At 42.2% G+C, this 19,953-nt stretch overlaps 1 protein-coding gene across 1 annotated transcript; it reads left to right on the top strand.

The window, feature by feature from the left end:
- Window positions 1–755: 755 nt before the first annotated feature.
- Window positions 756–19,489, top strand: LOC102434131 (cytochrome P450 2B11-like). The gene is given in 12 exon segments (XM_023743960.1): window positions 756–906; window positions 1,380–1,571; window positions 1,658–1,807; window positions 2,508–2,561; window positions 2,671–2,777; window positions 3,190–3,331; window positions 3,334–3,365; window positions 4,763–4,823; window positions 4,826–4,903; window positions 8,372–8,433; window positions 14,526–14,667; window positions 18,871–19,489. Coding segments are annotated over 12 exon segments (1,410 nt in total). The 3' UTR covers window positions 19,110–19,489.
- Window positions 19,490–19,953: the final 464 nt, after the last annotated feature.

Genomic DNA, 19,953 nt, shown 5'->3' with positions numbered 1-19,953 from the left:
TAGGAATATTTCCAGAAGGTGAAAATTTCTACTTCACCTCAATGCCAGCTCCATGAAGGCAAACCCGTGGTCTTGTTCATCACTGTTCTCTCAGCACAAAGAACCCTGTATGGCATATGACAGGTGTTAAAAATATTTGCTCATAAATGAATGAATGAATGAATGAATAGCTCAGACAATCCTCCAAAGTACCAACATGGAGCTAATTCCCCGCCCCCCTCAGATCACATGTCCTCCAATCTCACTTTGTTCTGATGTCTCTAACATGTCCCTGTCCCAGTGGCACAAGATGCTCCAATTTTGGACCTGCCAGCTATACTCATCCCTCAGATGCAATTCTACCCTCTGACAAAATGGGCCGAGAGCCACACTCGCAGTGCAAAAACCATGAAACAGCTTTCACCTGAATTTGAACCCAGACAGTTTGGACCCAGAGCTCAGACCTTATCACCTGTTCCACCAGCTGGCATACCACCCTTTCTTGAGGGAGGTGCTCTTCATTCAAGGACACTCCCCACCAAGATACCTCAGGCCATCCATGGGAAGGAAGCTTTGGGATCCAATCAAGATGCTAGACTTCTTGGCCTCTGCAACACCTGCCACCTTTGGGTTCCCTGTTGCCTCTGGTGAGTTACAAGGAGTTCTGTCAAGGTAAATTTCTGGCATACCCTCTCCCACTAAGCACAGAAAAACAACACACAGGGCAACCTACCTTTTAAGAGAAACAGCGGAATGGAAGGCAGACAGCAAGGAGCATGGCGTTCTGGACTGGCCTGCTCCTCATCATCCTTATAGTCCTCTTGCTAATCTGGGGCCACCACACCTCCTGGGGCCACCTCCCTCCTGGACCCCGGCCTCTGCCCTTCCTGGGGAACATTTTGCAAATAGACCACAAGTGCCTCTCAAGTCCTTCCAGGCAGTGAGATGCGGAGGGGTGGACAGGAGGAGCTCACAGGCAGCAAGGCAATTGGGGGTCAATTTTAGGATGGGACTTCTCAGGCAATCCTGGGGGTTGGTTTCTTTCAGCCACAATCTGGCCAAGATGCTCACTAGAGAAGCTTCTGGAATTCCTGAGTAGGAATGTAGAAAAGGGAGACTGGAGGGAGAAGTTCTGACAGACTGGAGACTTTGAGCTGTGGTCCTGATTTGGGACGGACTAGAGCTCAGATGTGGGGAGCCTCTGCAATTCCTCAAATAGAAGCTGGGAGGGTTTGGAAAAGCCGAGAGAGGAGGACACTTGGGGTGAGGGCTGCATGGGAGGGTTGGGGGCCATGGAAGGCAAGTGTGCCTTCTTCCCAACGGGGCTGCAGCCAGCCAGGTCTAGGCTACACTGGAAGTATGATGTGGGTGTGAAGATGGAGACACTTCTCTTGAGTTAGGGAGTGAGATCTTGACCCTGCCCACACAGCTGCAGGAGAAATATGGTGATGTCTTCATGGTCTACCTGGGGCCCTGGCCTGTCATCATCCTGTGTGGGTACGAGGTGCTGAAGGAGGCTCTGGTGGAACAGGCTGAGGCTTTCTCTGGCCGAGGGCACATTGCTATTGTTGACCCCATCTTCCAGGGTATTGGTGAGTGGGGATGGGTGGGGCCTGGGGAGAGGACAAGGGAATATTCTATGCATCCTAAAACCTTCCCTTCATGCACCATCAATCAGGTGTGGTTCTCGCCAGTGGAAAGTCTTGGAAGACCCTTAGGCGATTCTCTCTAACCACCATGAGGGATTTGGGGATGGGGAAGCAGAGCATTGAGAAGCTAATTCAGAATGAGACTCAGCATCTGGTGGAGGAGCTGAGGAAATTCCAGGGTAAGCACTGGTCAGGACAGGGGGTGGAGGGACAGACAGAGGTGGGTGAGATGGGAACACAGAGGGAGGAGAGAACACGACTGATGGAGAAGGATCCAGACACAGCCACAGAGAGGTGCAGGAACAGGTTTAGAGACAGAGAAAGAGAATAAGAATGAGAAAGACAAAGAGAGACAGAGACCGGGAATGAGAGAGGGAGAGTAAGAGAAAGCAGAGGAGAGAGAGAGAAAGAAAGCAAGAGAGAAAACCTGAGTATGCTGAGAAAGATCAATCTAGAATCAGACACTGCAAGGAAAAGCCCTAGAAAGAAAAAGGTAAGGATAGAAATCGAGTCTGGGACACTCAGTGTCAGTGAGGCCAAGGACAAGGAACACTGGAGGCACTGAAAAGGGAAATCATGGAGAAGGGGCTTGGTCTCAAAGGAGAGTCAGAGAGAAGACCAGAGACAGACACAGAAAGTCAGATGAAGAGACCAAGAAAAACAAGAGTCACAGAGGGAAAATTCTCAGAAAAAAAGCTGAGATGTAGAGGCCAGTGAAAGACAAGCTAAACCAGAGAAGTAGAAAACACACACACACACACACACACACACACACACACACACACTCACAAACAACAACAATCACACATACTAAGAGAGTACCAGCCAGGCCAGAGCCACCCAGAAGAGAACCACTCATGACAGATCTCTCATCCTCAGGGCCCTATCTGGATCCCAACTCCCTCTTTAACTCCATCATAGCCAACATCATCTGCTCCATTGTCTTGGTTTGTTTTTATATGAAAATCCTTACTGTTGATGCATGCATGAGTGCTTATCATCGAATCAGAGTGTGCAGCAAACCCCCCACCCCTCTCCAGCAGCTCCATCGTTTTTGGAGAGCGCTTTAATTACCAGGACCCTAGATTCTTACAGCTGCTAAATTTACTGAATGAAGTCTTCACCATTATCAGCTCTTTGTACAGCCAGGTAAGGCCAAAGATTCCATGGTGGCCAGGAATTGAGGTGAGTGGACCTTGGCAAGGGATCCGATGATTTCTGTCCTGAGCAGCAAAACAAGACTGCATCAGAGGTTGGTGTTCTGTGCACACACTTCATCCCCTGCACCCTGCCAGGTGAGGCATTGAGTCTGACTGGGGATAGCAATCAGGCCTTCTACAAGGGTAGACTCTGAAAGAGGAAATCTTGGCAACTGTAAGAGTGACTGGGGAAGGGTATAGCTGTTCCATAGCAGAGAAGGTATTGTCTCTTCAGCTGGGAGGCACATTCTCCAAGCCCACGGGGTGAAAGGTGCCCTTCAGATGCAGCTGTGTGTGCAGTCACAACTGCAACACCCACAGCACCAACCTAGAGACTAGAACAGGTTCTGGCTTTCCTGTAGATGTTTGAATTTTTCTCTGGCATCTTGAAACACTTCCCTGGCACCCACACTCGCTTGTCTAGTCTCATTCAAGAAGTGGAAGATTTTGTCACTGAGGTCATTGAGATGCACTGGAAAACGCTGGACCCCAGTGCTCCAGAGGACTCATTGATTCCTTCCTGCTCCTCATGGACAAGGCAAGGACTCTGCTGGATTGGGTGTGGGTAGGCAGGAAAGAGAGTGATGGACACACTACTGACACTGAGCTTGTGTGTTAAAGTATGATGTTTGTGTTTTTTTTTTAAATATATTTTATTGATTTTTTACAGAGAGGAAGGGAGAGAGATAGAGAGCTAGAAACATCGATGAGAGAGAAACATCGATCAGCTGCCTCCTGCACACCCCCCACTGGGGATGTGCCCGCAACCCAGGTACATGCCCTTGACCGGAATCGAACCTGGGACCCTTCAGTCCGCAGGCTGACGCTCCATCCACTGAGCCAAACCGGTTTCGGCTGTTTGTGTTTTTTAAATACTGTATTGAAATACTTCCCTAATATTTGTAAGAAAGCCACTGCTCACCCAATCCTCTGCTCCCCACACCCCATTTTTTCTTGAGCCTCTCTAGATTCCCCTCCATGAATGCCTGTTAGGAGGTAGCAACTAAAGAATTAATATCTGGCCCAGCAAAGGACCTTTTTTTAAAAAAATTTATTTTATTGTTTAAAGTATTACAAATAGTAGTACATATGTCTCCCCCCTCCCCCCCCCCACTGCAAAGGACCTTTAAGACTCTGCTCTCCCACCCTCATTTTGATTGGTCAGAGACCCATTTGTGTTTTTTGTTTTTTTAAACTCACTTGAGGATATTTTTTCCATTGATTTTTTTTTTATAGAGAGTGGAGGGAAAGGAGAGGCGGCAGGGAGAGAAACATTGATTGGTTGCCTCCTGCATTTGCCCTTAACTGGAAATAGAACCTGAGACCCTTCGGTCCTTGGGCTGACACTCTAACCCCTGAGCCAGACTGGCCAGGGCCCCAGTTGTGTTTTGATTAGTCAGAGGCCCATCTCCCTTTGATTGTTCATAGACCTACGTTTGTTCTGATTGGTTTGAGGCCCATGTCAGTTCTGATTATTTGGAGGCAGGTGTTCTTCTAACTGGTCTAATGCCAGACAGGTTATTAAATATTTTCCATATCACCCATATAATGGTAGCTGCAAGGGCCAGTCAGGACAGCAAAGATACCCAAGGACAGAGAAGATAACAACAACAACAAAATATTAATCCCTAACATTTATTGAGCACTTACGTACATAATATCAAAACAACCCCAGATGATAAACTAGGGTTCATAGAGGTCAGTTTCTTGCTCAATGACACATAGTTAATAAATGGTAGGACCTGTGTTTGAACCCTGGTAGTCTAGCTCCAGAACCAACCCTTCTTCTATATTGTTGGCCTTGAATAGAGAAAAAAAGAAAATAAGAATAGAAAAACTGGCATAGAGTAACATGGGGTTGGGCAAGTAGAATAGATCCAGAAACTGGAAATCTTTGCAAGGGGTGATGTTAAGAATTCCCCATCACTGTCCCAGGAGAGCTCTGACCCCGAGCGTGAGTTCCACCATAAGAGTCTTCTCCTCACGGTGGTCCAGCTGTCTTTGCTGGTACGGACATCTCCAGCACCACCCTCCGCTGTGCCCTTCTACTCCTTCTTAAGAACCCCGATGTCTTAGGTAAGCTGGGCTTAGCATGGGAGGGTGCCAGGGTGGGTGAGCATCTCTGCAGCCAAACTGGAAGTTGGTTAGGTGATGGGTGAAGACAGACAGCTTCTGTCCTGAGATCAGTGTGAAAAATATAAAGTCTACCCCTGTAAGTATTTGCAACTTACACTAAAGCTTTGCTGCTGACAAAGCTCTTTGAAGTTGAGGAGGTACTTACAGTTTACAAAATATTTTTTTATTTAATGAAGCACCCTATGTTTTAGAAGGTACTTTTTCCTTTGCAAAAACACTTGGGTGATTATAAGGTGCTTTATGCTGATCCAGGCACAAAGCATAATCATTCACAGAGCATTTTTTTCTTTAATCAAATGTGTTATTTATTTATTTATTTATTTATTTATTTATTTATTATTTTATCCATTATCATTTATCCCCTCTTCCACCTCCACCCACCAGCCTGCCCCATCTGCTATCAACACACTGTTGTCCATGTCCATGAGTTCTCTCTCTTTTTTCCCCCTTTTTTGCTTAATCCCTCCACCCTGCTAACACCACTACCACCAGAGCTATCTGCCTGTTAGAGAGCATTTTTTTAGTCTATGAAACACATGGCTTTTGACAGAAACACTGAGGTTGGCAAAGAACTTGATTATTTGTAACTTATTGCTGATTTACAATTAATTAAACATCCCTTGATTGAATCTCATGCTGATGGTCTGCAGATCAGACTTGGAGAAACTCTCATCTCATCAAACCCCTTTATTTTACAGGTAAGAAATTTAAGGCCCAGAGTGGGGAAGTGACTTATATAGGAGCACATACTAAATCAGTGGAACAGCAGGATATGATTTCAGTTCCAGCCAGAACTCATTTTCAGTTAAAAAAAAAAAAAAAGGCGGACCTTAGTGTTGAATGAATTTCTATCTACCTATCATTACCCAAGTTATGAAATATCAGGCAGGACTTCTCCACAAAGAAGTCATTGATTTCTCTCTTGATGCGTTCATTAAGAAGGGACAATTACCCCACAGCTTAGTAAGTAGTTCAAAAGGCCTTCCCAAGAGCCTGCAGGTCATTTATAGGTAACTTTTTTGAGCACATTGTTATGGACCTTTGGGGGGAGGAAATATTTCCCTCTACTCCTTTAGGTTCCTTTGGCTCATCTAATAATTAACTTTACACGAGACATAGTCACAAGAGAACATGACCAAATTTAATTACATACATATGCATGGGGCCCCCACATACATGAGAGTTTCAGAGACGGAAAATAAAATGACATGTATATGTCATCCTGAGCTAAAGAATATGGTAAGTGACCTGGGTCTTCAGAGGAGAGGAAGATAATTCATAGGTTGATAAAAAGAGCAGATTTTTAGTAATTAGGTATTTTCCCTGCTATACAGATAGGTCATAAAAAGTGATCTCTGGTAATAACACATTATGGGCAAGCCCCTAATTTAAATTCTTCTAGGAAGTTAAGGGAGAAGGAAGGTAGAAGTCTCTCCTGAGCCTGCAGGGTCTCTATTGTCTTTAGGTCAAAATAATCTACATACCAAAGTAGCATATTTTGGGGAGGCTGGTCTGAACCCCTTCAGTCCCGCCTTTGAAACTTTCTGAAAAGTTTCACATTCCAGAAGTTGGGCCAATAGATTGCTCCATCTCATCGAACCAATCTCTTAGTTCTGAGAGCAGATGAGTTTAGTTAAATAGTTGTATCTCAGTTCAGAAAGTGGTGAGGTGGCCCCCCAAAGTTAGGTTCTATGGTACAAGAAATAAGGTATTTTATAAGAGGCATCTCTGTGGAGAAAAACAAAAATAATAATTAATGATTGGAGAAGACTGTAATCTCAGGTTCTGCGTTCTGAAGGCCATCAGTCAAGCAGAGTTCCAGATCTCGGCTCACGTCCTCTTCAGCTGGGATAAAGGCAGGCAGGGACTCTGACAGATTTCCCTGGTCTGCAGTTTGAATGTCTGTTATCTTTCTGAGTGGCTGTCCAACAGGCACAAAGATTGCCCATTCAAGGGCTACTGTGGTGATTTCCCTCAGTTAATATGAAGTCATTTAGCTTTAGTTTGCAGGACTTCAGGAAAAAGAGAATTTTAGTTCATAATGATTCCAAGTCAGAAAAGTGAGAGAAAAATTGGAAATATTAATTCAGAAAATCATAGTAGGTATTGGAGGACACTAGAATTCAGGGTCTAGTCCATTTTACAGTTAGAAAAGAAAACCTCAAAAGATAACAGATAGCAGTAGAATTTGATATCCCCAAAGGCATGTTACTGAAACATCATTTTTCTCTCTAAAATCACCCCTATTTTTACCAAAAATAGCCAAATTCAGGATAATTTGTTTGTAAAATAAATCTAGTTTTAATGAGGTTGGCCTGTTCTTTACACAGGTGTAGCAAGAATAATCAACATCTATAGTTTCTTTTGAATGTGTCTTGTTAGAAACTTTCACAAGGAATCTTCAGATTGACTTTTAAAGGTCTCTTGAGACCAGGAAAGTCAAGCAAGGACTTGCCATCAGACTCTGCAGTGCCTATAGATTTGGGTAAATCCCTCTCTTTTCAAGGTCCCCAAAATATCCCGAGGTTCCTGTGCCTGCCACAGGGCAGGACCTTTCTTACTCATCTGGTAAGACTGCTGGGAAGCCTGTAAGAAAGGTACTAGGCTGAATTTTCCAAGTAGGCTTTATTGGCTTCCATAAATCAATCTTAGTTCCTTAGAGCTGTATTTATATCTGAGTCTATGCCTGTCTCTCTCAAATATGACATTTCAGTCAAAGGCTTGAATAATATAGCCAGTAGAGAGAAAAAGATAAATGTTTCAATTCTGCGTACAAAGGTATAATTTACCAAATTGCACTACGTCATAGGTAGCTTAGGAGAAAAACAGTTCTTATATCTGGAAATTGAATAAATTAAGCAGAACTATTTCAAAGAAAAGTCATAACAGTTTTAATTATAATTTTTCCTTTTAAAAAATTTTAATGGAATTTATTGGAGGTGACACTGGTTTCAAGTGTAAAATTCTATAATACATCATCTGTATATTGTATTGTGTGTTCACCATCCAAAGTCAAGCCTCCTTCTGTCACCATTTATATCCCCTTTTTACCGTATACTCCCTCCACCCCCTTTCCTCTGGTAATCACCATACTGTTGTCCATGAGGTTTTGTTTTGTTTTTGTTTTTGCTTGATCCCTTCAGTTTTTTACCCAGTCACCAACTCCTCTCCCCTCTGATAGCAGTCATTCTGTTCTCTCTATCTATGATATTGTTTTTCTTTTGTTTGTTTATTTTGTTCATTAGATTCCATTATCTTCATTAGTTAATTTAGTCCCATGTAATTAATTATTGTTGATCTTTTATTAGCAGTTTTATGAAGCCATCAGTTTCTTCATTAGAGTTCTGCAAATTCTTATCCTGTTCAATGGTATGATATAAAAGTTTATCAGAACCCTGTATTCTAGAGTAATACCAGAATCTTTTCCAAGAATTGCTCTGAAGATGAAACATATTTGTGAAAGCATCAAAGTAAGACAATAACTGTAAATGACAAAAATACTTATTTGCTCTTAACAATTATATTCTACATGGTTAAGATCTCATGAGAGTACAGTGAAATTGACAAGGAAATTTGCTTATTTCTGTAACACACAACTTTCTAAGATAATAACTAGTATTATTAGTAACAGCCTTGTACCAAGATATATCAGAATTTAAAAATTTTTATACAATTTCTAGAACACATTAATACCCACAGAAATGTAATCTAAGGAGGTTAACATCATTTATTTGACAATGCTATCCATGTAACATATGTCCTTGTATATGGAGAGAGAACAAATCTTTGAGATATCTCAGGGACTCTATGACAAAGTCCAAAGTTAGCTAGAGGTCTAAAGGACTTCATTTAGAATTTAATTTGGGGAAGTTTGTCAGATATATCAAAGAGGTTGTAAAACACTTGACTCACTAGGATCATAGGTCATTATGAAACAACTAGAGGCCTGATGCACGAAATTCATGCAAGGGTAGGCCCTCACAGCCCCAGCTGCTACCTTGGCCCTCGCAACCCTGGCTTCGTCCGGAAGGTCATCTGGACGGTTGTTCTGCTGTTTGGTCTAATTAGCATATTAGCTCTTTATTATATAGGATACTTAATTACTCATTTAACCATACCAACTATAAAAGATTTCAAAGACAAATACAGAAGGTCATTTAGTCGGGAGCAAAATTTAGCTCTTTTAATATTAACAAGACTAGGTTTACTTAAAGACCTGCTGATAAAGAGCACAGAAAATCATATTAATAAAAAAATATTGCCTTCCTTTTATAATCTCATATCAGGGGCATACTAGTACAGGAAAACTTTTCCTTTTGGCAGGTAAAAGAAATATTAACTTTCAGTTTCATATAAGTACATTATTGACACTACAGCTCATTTTGAAAAACCCCTATAGATTAAGAATTGGTAGTTATAAAATAGTCATGGGGGTGTAAAGTACAGCATAGGGAATATAGTCAATAATATTATAATAGCTATGTATGGTGTCAGAGGGGTACTAGACTTATTGAGGTGATCATTTTGTAAATTATATGAATGTCTGACATCTATACTGTAGACTTGAAACTAATATAAAATAATATTGAATGTCAACTGCAATTCAAAAATAACTTGCACGCTTGCTCTCAGGAGCACCCTTGTGGCTCCCCCCTCTTCATTTTCCCCCAAGCGTTACCTTTGCCTTTCTCTCTCCTAAGCTCCAAGGACCCTCCTTTTGCTTCTGTAACTTATTTCCTGAGCCCACACAGTTCAGCTGGCTTACTTCCTAAATAAACTTTCTCTTATAATTTGAAAATAAATAAAGAAAAATACTTTTAAAACCCTGTAATAACAATTCAGCTTTAGCCAGTTTAATTCTACAAGGTAAAAGTATCTGTCTCCTCTCACATCCCAACCAGGACAAAGTTACTTTCATTTCCCTTAACTAAAACACATCTCCATACCTCATACGTTTTCAAAGCCAAGACACATCCCACTTCTCTTGTATATAGAGTTGTTTCCCTTTTTCTTATTTGTAGCTTTAATTACATATAGTAGAATTCTTAACCCTTAGAAACCTTAAGTTCTAGTGAAAATTAAATAAATAATTGTAAATTGTCTGCTACTCTAGTATTCTTTAGGTTGGCAAATTATAAACACACTAGAGGCCCGTTGCAGGAAGATTCCTGCAAGAATAGGGCTTACTGTGGCTGGAGGAAAGCAGAGAAGGGAGCAAAACCTGCTGAGGCGGGCTTCGCTCCCGCCCCCAGCTGCTCCAGCTGGGTGGGTTTGCGCAACCCACCCCCAGCCGCTGCTGCTGGGTTTTCCCAACCTGCCCCAACTGCTCCGGCTTGGTGGGTTTTCCCAATCCGCCCCCAGCCACTGCAGCTGGGTGGGTTTGCCCAACCTGCCCACAGCCACTGCTGCTGGGTTTGCCCAACTCGCCCCCAGCCGCTCCATCTTGGTGGGTATGCCCAACCCGCACCCAGCTGCTGCTGCTGGGTTTTTCCATCTGCCCCCAGCCGCTGCAGCTGGGTGGGTTTGCCCAATCCACGCCCAGCTGCTGCAGCTGAGTGGGTTTGCCCAACCCGCCCCCAGCCACTCAGTCATGGTGGGTTAACCCAACCCTCCCCCAGCTGCTCCGTCTTGGTGGGTTTGTCCAACCCGCCCCCATCCGCTCCAGCTTGATGGGTTTGCCCAACCCGCCCCCATCCGCTCCAGCTTTGATGGGTTTGCCCAACCCGCCCCCAGCCGCTGCTGCTGGGTTTTCCCAACCTGCTCCAAGCCTCTCAGTCTTGGTGGGTTTGCCCAACCCGCTCCCAGCCGCTCCGGCTTGGTGGGTTTTCCCAACCCATCCCAGCCGCTGCTGCTGGAATTTCCCAACTTGCCCCCAGCCACTGCAGCTGGGTGGGTTTTCCCAACCCGCCCCCAGCCTCCGTCTTGGTGGGTTTGTCCAACCCGCCCCCAGCCGCTCCGTCTTGGTGGGTTTGTCCAACCCGCCCCCAGCCGCTCCGTCTTGGTGGGTTTGTCCAACCCGCCCCCAGCCGCTCCGTCTTGGTGGGTTTGTCCAACCCGCCCCCAGCCTCTCAGTCTTGGTGGGTTTGTCCAACCCGCCCTGAGCCGCTGCTGCCTGGTTTCCCCTCCCACTCCCAGCAGCTGTGGCTGGGTTTCCCCTCCCGCCTCCTGCCTCTGCAGCCTTGGCTCCTTTACTGTGTCTGCGGCCTCTACTTTGCTCCCTTCTATAGCCCTTGGCTTCCATGTTGTCTCCAGTCTTCGCTCAGAGCCGGTATATGCAAATTAACCGCCATCTTGGCTGACAGTTAATTTGCATATACTCACTGATTAGCCAATGAAAAGGGTAGCGGTCGTACGCTAATTACCATGTTTCTCTTTTATTAGTGTAGATTCCATAATTTCTAGAAATATATACTTTTTCATAGTATAATTTTTCAATGTGGCATGAGGCATGTTTTTTTTTTAGTTTATCTGTAATAAGAAGCCAAAATAGACAGGCTTCTGTTTGGTAATTAATGTTCCATTCTTTTACCTTATTTGGAAGTGATCTGGATATTCAATGAATTTAACCTGACTCATCATTTAACTTAATTAGCAAAATTCTAAGGGTGTAAGTTACTAAAGAGATTTGGAAAACTGTTAAAAGTAGACATATCATAACATTGCTAAAATAAACCTCATCTTACATACATCTACTTAATTTATTTGCTCTTAGCAATTATATTTAGACTACTAATTTTATAAGACATTAATGCAATTAGCCATCACCTTAAGTTATTTTTCTTGATAACATGGATTTATTCAACAACAAAAAACAGGTAGAACAAACGTGTTATATTTTAATTCTGATAACACCAAACACATACCTATCTTAAACTAAAAAAATTACATTAGCTTTAGTACCAAATATTTACCCCAGAGCACATGAACCTGAAAAGTACTTGAGTTAGTTTATATTTTTCAGAAGTTTAATATATGCACTTATTTAAGCCAATTAAGTAGAGCTCTTTTACAAATTAGCAATACCATGTGGAGTAGAAAATACTAAACATATATGTAACATACGTACATTTATAAACATTCATAGACACATATATGCAAACAGAGACCTTACATAGTTTTCATTTTAAAATTTTAGCCATGAGATGGGTATGATAATGTAAAACTTACCAGTTATAAAAGGAAAGTACAGATTATCTGCTCAGATGGTTAGAGATTTTTCTCATTAATATTTGTGAAGACAATTAAGATTCATATTTGTCCTTGACAACTAATCATATGGAAGCTGTGGAGCAGCTTGTATTTTTTTTGAGCCTCTTTTTTTTTTCTTTAGGTTTAGGAATTGGGAATGGGAAAGATAGATAGGTTTTGAATTGTTCCTAGAATTGCATTTCTGACTGGAAAGATTTGTAAAATAAGGAAAATTGATCTCAAGCTCTGAAAAAATTGGGTTGTAACTTAAGTGACATAGGGTTATGTACCCATCAACTACATCAACCTAATTTGCTTCTTTTCCTCTGGGTGCATACTTTCATTTTAGCTTAGGGGAGAAGACCTGAAAACATTCCTCTCAGGCTCTAAAATTAGGCCAATTTTTAAATCATAGAATTATTAAATTTTCAAATATCTTATCGGGTTTCAGCCAGGACAAACAGCAAATGTTTCTGGCAGTATTAAACAATGTCACGGATTCAAGATTATGTAAATCTTCTGAACTTCCAGAGTCCTTCTCTCCAATAGCCCAAAGAACGAGCTGATAGCCTGCATGTCCCAGGCAGTCAGAAAGCCAAGCTTTGGGACAAAGGCAATAGCTATCTTTAGGAGAGCTTTAACTATGACCCTAGATTGGCCTTTGTCCACACAATAATCTCTTTAGAGTAGGAAAGCAATTTAGACAGAGGATTACCTGAATGAATATTCAAAGGAGTATAGAAGGGAGCATTAGGAATTACATCCGTCTTACATTTTAGGTATCCTCTGTATGTAAATTAAAAAAAAATTTAACCCTCATCTGAGGATATGTTTTTATGATTTCTGGAAAGAGAGAAAGGGAGAGAGAGGGAAATATCAATGTGAGAGAAATATCAATTGGTTGCCTCCTATATGATCCCCAACAGAGGATCAAACCTGCAACCTTTTGGTGTACAGGACGACGCTCTAAACCCGTGGTCGGCAAACTGCGGCTCGTGAGCCACATGCGGCTCTTTGGTCCCTTGAATGTGGCTCTTCCTAAGCCTTAGGAGTACCCTAATTAAGTTAATAACAATGTACCTACCTATATAGTTTAAGTTTAAAAATTTTGGCTCTCAAAAGAAATTTCAATCGTTGTACTGTTGATATTGATTCAACAGAAGAAATTTCAACGTTGTACTGTTTCAATCGTTGTACTGTTGATTTTGGCTCTGTTGACTAATGAGTTTGCCGACCACTGCTCTAAACCAACGGAGCCACCTGGCCAAGGTTGTGTCTAAATTTTTTTATTAGCCTATTGCAACAAACCTTTCAAAAAAGCTATTGAAATTTTTTTCTCAAATATAGCCAACTTAAAAGATCTATCATCTGGCCACGATGAGTAAGATTAAAAGCAACTCAAGCAAATAAGCCTTGTTATGGCTTAACCAAGGATGCAAGAAGCATCCCACATAACAGCACAAATAGAAAATACAGCCCTCACAAAATCCAAAAAAGTTTATTCCCAGAACAATCTAAGACAGCAAAAGCCCTTTGTTGCTACAGGCAGTCACTAACAAAGCGAAGAAGCTTGAGATGACAAACCTTTCCTATGACAACTTCCCCTGAGAGCGGGCACAACCAAACTAAGAGACAAAGGGACAGCTGAATCCCCAGTCTATTTATCTGGCTGCCAAATGCACTCCAGTATGGCAGAGTCCTGTTTCTTCTGATCACAAAGTCAAGTTCTCAGGACATAGCACAAGGTGGAAGGAATAACTTCATTTGGCTTTTATGTAGGGGACCCAAGTCAAGTTTGTGTAAACAGATGGCAGTATGGAGAGAACTGTATACCTCCTCCCCAGCCTGTGAGCCTGGCTCAGACAACAGGCTTCGAGGGAGTCTATGTCTGTGTTCTATCCCTGTGGTGTTTCCTTTTTATGAGAAAAGACGTAAGAGACATACACAAAGGAAACAATGACTATCTCTGAGAGGAAAGTATCAAAGAAACCAACCCCAAGTGTTTCCAAGTATAGATGTACATAGGGGTGGTAGTCATAGTACCTAATGAGCCAGTGGGCACCACCCATCAGACTAGATTCTGACCTTTATGCTGGTATCTGGACTTGGAGGCCTTTGCTAAGCTATATGTGAAACGTTTAGTTGATAGATCATGGAAATGTCCAAAAAATCTCGAGGAAGGTGTGTCAGGGTGGTTGGTATCAGGAGGGCTTGGGACAGTTATTAACCACATGGGGCAGAATCATTTCAATATTTCAGTTCCCAACTGTAGAGCTACACAGTAGGTGAAGCTCCTTATCAATTGTGGTACCCTAATGATTCAGCCACTCCTTGGTGGTGGTCATTTGGGGCCCTTGGCTTTGACATCCTCTAGGGCACTACTGTGTACCCCATCATCAACTCTGTCCTCCATGACTCACGGTACTTTGAGAAGCTAGACGTCTTCTACCCTGGCCACTTCCTGGATGTGGAGGGCAACTTCAGGAAGCGGGAGGCCTTCATTGCTTTCTCCATGGGTAAGCCACATCCTTCCCACCCTATAAAAACACTGTTCACCCTTTCTTCTGTGTGTGACTTGCTCCCTTTGTCCAACCCCAAAAGGGATGAACATTTTTGAAAAAGATTAGAATTCTGAAGGAAAGAGAAAGTAAGACTCCCAAGAGACAAAGATGGTCCGAAGGGAAGGACACGGAAGAGGTTGATGGTGGAGAAAAATGGAGACTAAGTCAGTGATGGAGATCAAGTGGAAGACACAGACATACACAGGCACCCACACGAACACACAAGGAACAGACAAATAAATGATCCATTATTGAGTACCTGTTATGTGCCAAGAACTGGGAAAGGCGTGTTCAGTTTTTCTTTCAAAATAAAATATCTTTATTGTTTTTTTCTAATTTTTATATAAATAAGAAAGTAATAAAGTTGAAAGTAAAAATCACCTGTAACTCAGCACCAAGCCAGACTTGTTAATATTACAGAGATGTTTTTCCAAATTTTTTATTGAATATGTGCATGCAGTCCTAGCTGGTTTGGCTCAGTGGATAGAGTGTCAGCTTGCATACTGAAGGGTCCTGGATTTGATTCCAGCCAAGGGTATCTTGGTTGCAGGCTCGATCCCCCGCCCTAATCAAGGCATGTGCAGGAGGCAACCAATCGATGTGTCTCTCTCACATTTATGTTTCTATCTCCCTCCCTTCCACTCTCTCTGAAAAGTCAGTGGAAAAATATCCTCGGGTGAGGATTAATAAATATGTGCATGCACACAAAGGTATGTGATGGTAGATAGATAGTTAGATAGATAATAGAAAAGTAGATGAGAGAAAGGTAAGAGCGGGGAAAGGGAACAGAAGGGAAAGGAAAAGGAGAAAAATTTATTGACTTATTTTTTCATTAGCCAGTTATTAAAATTCAAGCCCTGGAGTATAGTGAGGACCAGGAGTCACTTGGGACATTAAAATTTAAAGAATACTCACTCTCAGGTTTGTACAAGTACCTTGATCCAATCACTTATCAAATAATTCAACTTTCAGCCATTAACTTAAAATTTGTCATATGCTAAAAGGGTAAGTATCCTTATGTCTATTTCTGGTTTGATTACATTAAGTCACTGATCTGTCTTCCTCTTTTAACTATGAGTATACCATAATGTCAGAATTGTTATATCTTTACAGTATGTTTTAATATTTTACAGGGGATTGTCTCCTCCATTACTCTTCTTTTTCAGATAGTCTTGTGGTTTCTGTGACACATTTTTTTCTTTCAAGTGTACTTTAGAATAATTTTTCAAGGTCTCAAAAAATTTCAATAAGATCTTTAGGAATTACATTTCTAGTTTCATTTGTATAGCTTTGACAACTTTACAAATTTAAGATACCTCAGACAAAAATAGTGTGTTCATTAAATCTACTCTTGTATGATTTGGTGGCATCTTGGATTTTTTTTAAACTAGGTTTTGCATATTTCATGCTAAATTTATTCTAAGAAACATGGAAGAAGAGTGTTGCTATTGTTCATAGAACCTCTTTGTACTAGTCAGCTGTGGCTGCCAAAACAAAATGCCACAGACTGAATGGCTTAAACAACAGAAATCTATTTCTCACGGTTCTGGAGGCTGGCAGTCCAAGATCAGGGTGTTAGCATGGCCAGAGTCTGTGAGAGCTCTCTTCCTGGCTCGCCGTTGTCCACCTTCTTGTGTCCTCCCATGGCAGAAAGCTCTGCTGTCTTTTCCTCTTCTTATAAGCACACTAATCCCACCACGGGGGCCCACCCTCACGACCTCATCTAACCTCAATTACCTCCCAAAGGCCCCACCTCCAGGTTAGGGCTTCAATATGTAAATTTTGGGAGGACACAATTCAGTCCATATCACTCTACTAACATAGTATTTTTAGTTGTTTTCATTAGTATTATGTTTTTTGGGGAGATATTTTTTCCATAATTGGACTATTTTATAGTACTTTTACTACTAACAGTTTTTTCACTGTGTCTGCTTAGGGTTCCAGATAATTGGTGTTTAGCTTCTGCAAATGATGACACTTTTAGTCAATTCTTTCTTACATTAAATTCATATGTCACTTTTTCCCTAATATCATGACCTAGCACTTCCAAAATCATGGTAAAGAATAGTAGTAATCATCTATCACCAAGTGAATCTAAAAATCAAGTGAATAAAAAATCTGATGAACAGAGTAAACTGGTGAATATAATAGAGCCAGGGGCATAGAAAGGGAGTGGACTGACAATTCTTGGGGGGAAAGGGTTGTGGGGGTGCAGGAAGAGACTGGACAAAAATCGTACATCTATGGATGAGGACAGTGGGAGGGGTAAGGGCAGAGGGTGGGGTAGGAACTGGGTGGAGGAGAGCTATGGGGGGGAAAAAGAGGAACAACTGTAATAATCTGAACAATAAAGATTTTATTAAAAACAAAAACAAAAAAAACATTTTAAAAAAAAGAATAGTAGTAATGGTGAGCAATCTTATCTAATTCCTAATTATAAGAAGTATATTTTCACTTTTTCCATTAAGCTTAATGCTGACTATGACCTTTTCCAGATATTTGTGGTTATTCTGCCACTTATTTTTTCTCAATTTAAAATTAAATTAAAAAATATATTTTTTCTCTGCATTTTATAACAGGTTCTTTTTTTAAAATATAACTTTATTGGTTTCAGAGAGAAAGGGAGAGGGAAAGAGAGATAGAAACATCAATGATGGGAGAGAATCATTGACTGGCTGCCTCCTGCACAACCCCCACTGGGGATAAAGCCCGCAACCCAGGCATGTGGCCTTGGCTGGAATCGAACCTGGGACCCTTCAGTCCGCAGGCTGATGCTCCATCCACTGAGCCAAACCAGCTAGGGCAACAGGTTCTTTTTAAAAAATTTAAATTAAGATTTGGTGTTGAGTATTCTCAAATATTTTTTCAGCTCCTATCAAGATGGTCAAATTGCTTTTCTCCGAGACTTGTTAAAAAAATAGTAGATGTCTTAATGTCAGATCATACACTGTCTTGTAGAGTGGAGACAAGAGAAGCCCCGGAGGAAGGGGGCGGGCCCAAGGCCCTGCAGAAAGTCATGGCCTGTATTATTCAGGGCAGGCTAGCCTAAGATAAACAGCTTGAATATCTTAGCTGTTTAAAGCAAAAAAGTAATTTTATGCTCATGGAAATGTCCATCCCACTTCCGTAGAAATGGGGGCTACTGAGACTTTATCCTGACACATGCAGAAACTAGAAAAGCAACATAACACATCAGGGTAGCTCTCACTTTAATGGCCAAAACAAGGCCCATCCAAGATCAACAGGGCAGAGATGTTCATACACCCAGAGGTGTGCTGTGAATGTTTATGAACAGTAATGCACTTTACCACACTGCACCGGGCAGCTCTCGGCCCCTCCTTTGGACTGCAGGGCAACAGGATGCAGTCCAAAGTGTGGCCCAGCCCAGGGACATGTTTGTGCTCTCCCTTGGTTATGCCAGTGGACAGCCTGTGCTAACGTCAATAATGGATAATAAAGTCAATAAAAGACTCCTTCTCTATGGGACACTTTGTGAAGTTTGACCCCATCTTTGCAGAGAGATATGAGTGGGGGATATGAGAAGCAGAAATTTAGGGTGATGGTGGGAGGAAGTGCTATTCAAAATGCTTATCAAGCATGATGTGGCCACTGACCAATCAGAATTGCCATTGGTTAGTGCAAGATCTGGGTCTGGGAGGCTTCCCTGTTAGTTGCTGATTGTGAGCAGGTGGGGTACATGCAGAAGGGACCAAGGTGGCCAGACCACTGCACCACTCAGAAGCTTAGAGCAGTGACTGTGCACCAATTGTCAAAGTAGTTCAATATTTTAACAGCCAAGAAGGGTACTGGTGCCCACCTACTGCATATCCATCTAGGAAATTTTCACATTTTCTCATAAATTGGCTTAGTTGGGAACATACTTAATCAGAGACACAGAAAAAGATAGAGACAGCAAACAGAGATCAAGAGAGACAGAGAAGGGCATGGTAGGCGATAGGCTGAGAGGAGGTGGGGACTGAGAGAAACTCATGCATGCACACACACACACACACACACAAACACGGTTGTTATGGTTGTTGGTATTGAGGACAAGAACAGGAGCATATGTAAATCTATGTAAATGAGCATGCAAATGTCTGGGGAGGTGGAGGGTTCCCAGGACTCTCCCAATGACACACTCCCTCTTTACATCCTCAGGAAACCGCTTGTGCTCAGAGCTCTTCCTCTTCTTGACCTCCATACTGAAGAACTTTTCCTTGGGCTCTTCCAAGGCCCCAGACGGTATCGACCTCACTCCACGGAAGAATGGGCTGGGGAGACTGCCCCCTGTGTACCAGCTCTCCTTCCTGCCCCGCTGGGGAGAGAAGGAGAAGGGATATAGTTCCCTTCAGCGTCCTTGCCTCCAGCCTCCACCTGTATCTACAATGAACTTTTAGAGGCCGCCTACTCCTCCCTGCTCACTGTCCCCTCTGGAAAGTACCTTCCTGAGTCTCTCCTTCATCCAGTATGCTAGGCACCATTCATGCCCAATGGTCTGCACTGCTGACCCAGGATAAAACCTTAGGGTTTCTGGGCCAAGAAATACCTTCAGAACCTTAGTGTTACCACCACCTCTAGCTCAGCTTGGGAAACTGAGGCCCAAGTGAGGGAATGATTTAAATCCAAGGTTACCTAGGGTAGCTGAGCAGAATCTGGTGCCCTGCCACTCTACCTTGTCTCCATCTATATCCCCCACTTCCACCCTCCTGTTTCTTCCTTGAGTTGAAAGAGCCAGGGCAGCCCTCAAGTTCTGTGCCGTGTGACTCCAAAATGTGTCTCTTACCTCTCTGATTTTATTCTCCAAAACCAGTGAGACCAAAATAAAGCTCTGCTACTTCTGGGCCAAATGGTTATCTGTGCTGCCTTGTTCTTTTTTATTTATTTTAAGTAAAATTTGCATAACACAAAATTAACTATTAATTTTGAAGTGTACAATTCAATGACATTGAGTAAAATGATAATGTCTTGCAACCATCACCTCTATCTAGTTCTAAAACATTTTCATCACCCCAAAGCTCAGTCCCCATTCTCCCCTCCCTCTAGCCCAGTGGTTCTCAACCTTCCTAATGCCACGATCCTTTAATACAGTTCCTTATGTTGTGGTGACCCCCAACCATAAAATTATTTTCGTTGCTACATCATAACTGTAATTTTGCTACTGTTATGAATTGTAATGTAAATATCTGATATGCTATATGTGTTTTCCGATGGTCGTGACCCACAGGTTGAGAACAGCTGGTC

This window comes from Myotis lucifugus, unplaced genomic scaffold (genome assembly GCF_000147115.1).
Source record: "Myotis lucifugus unplaced genomic scaffold, Myoluc2.0 scaffold_421, whole genome shotgun sequence".
Classification (NCBI taxonomy): Eukaryota; Metazoa; Chordata; class Mammalia; order Chiroptera; family Vespertilionidae; genus Myotis; species Myotis lucifugus.
The sequence above is the reverse complement of the archived record's forward strand: the minus strand, read 5'-3'. Positions and strand labels throughout refer to the sequence as shown.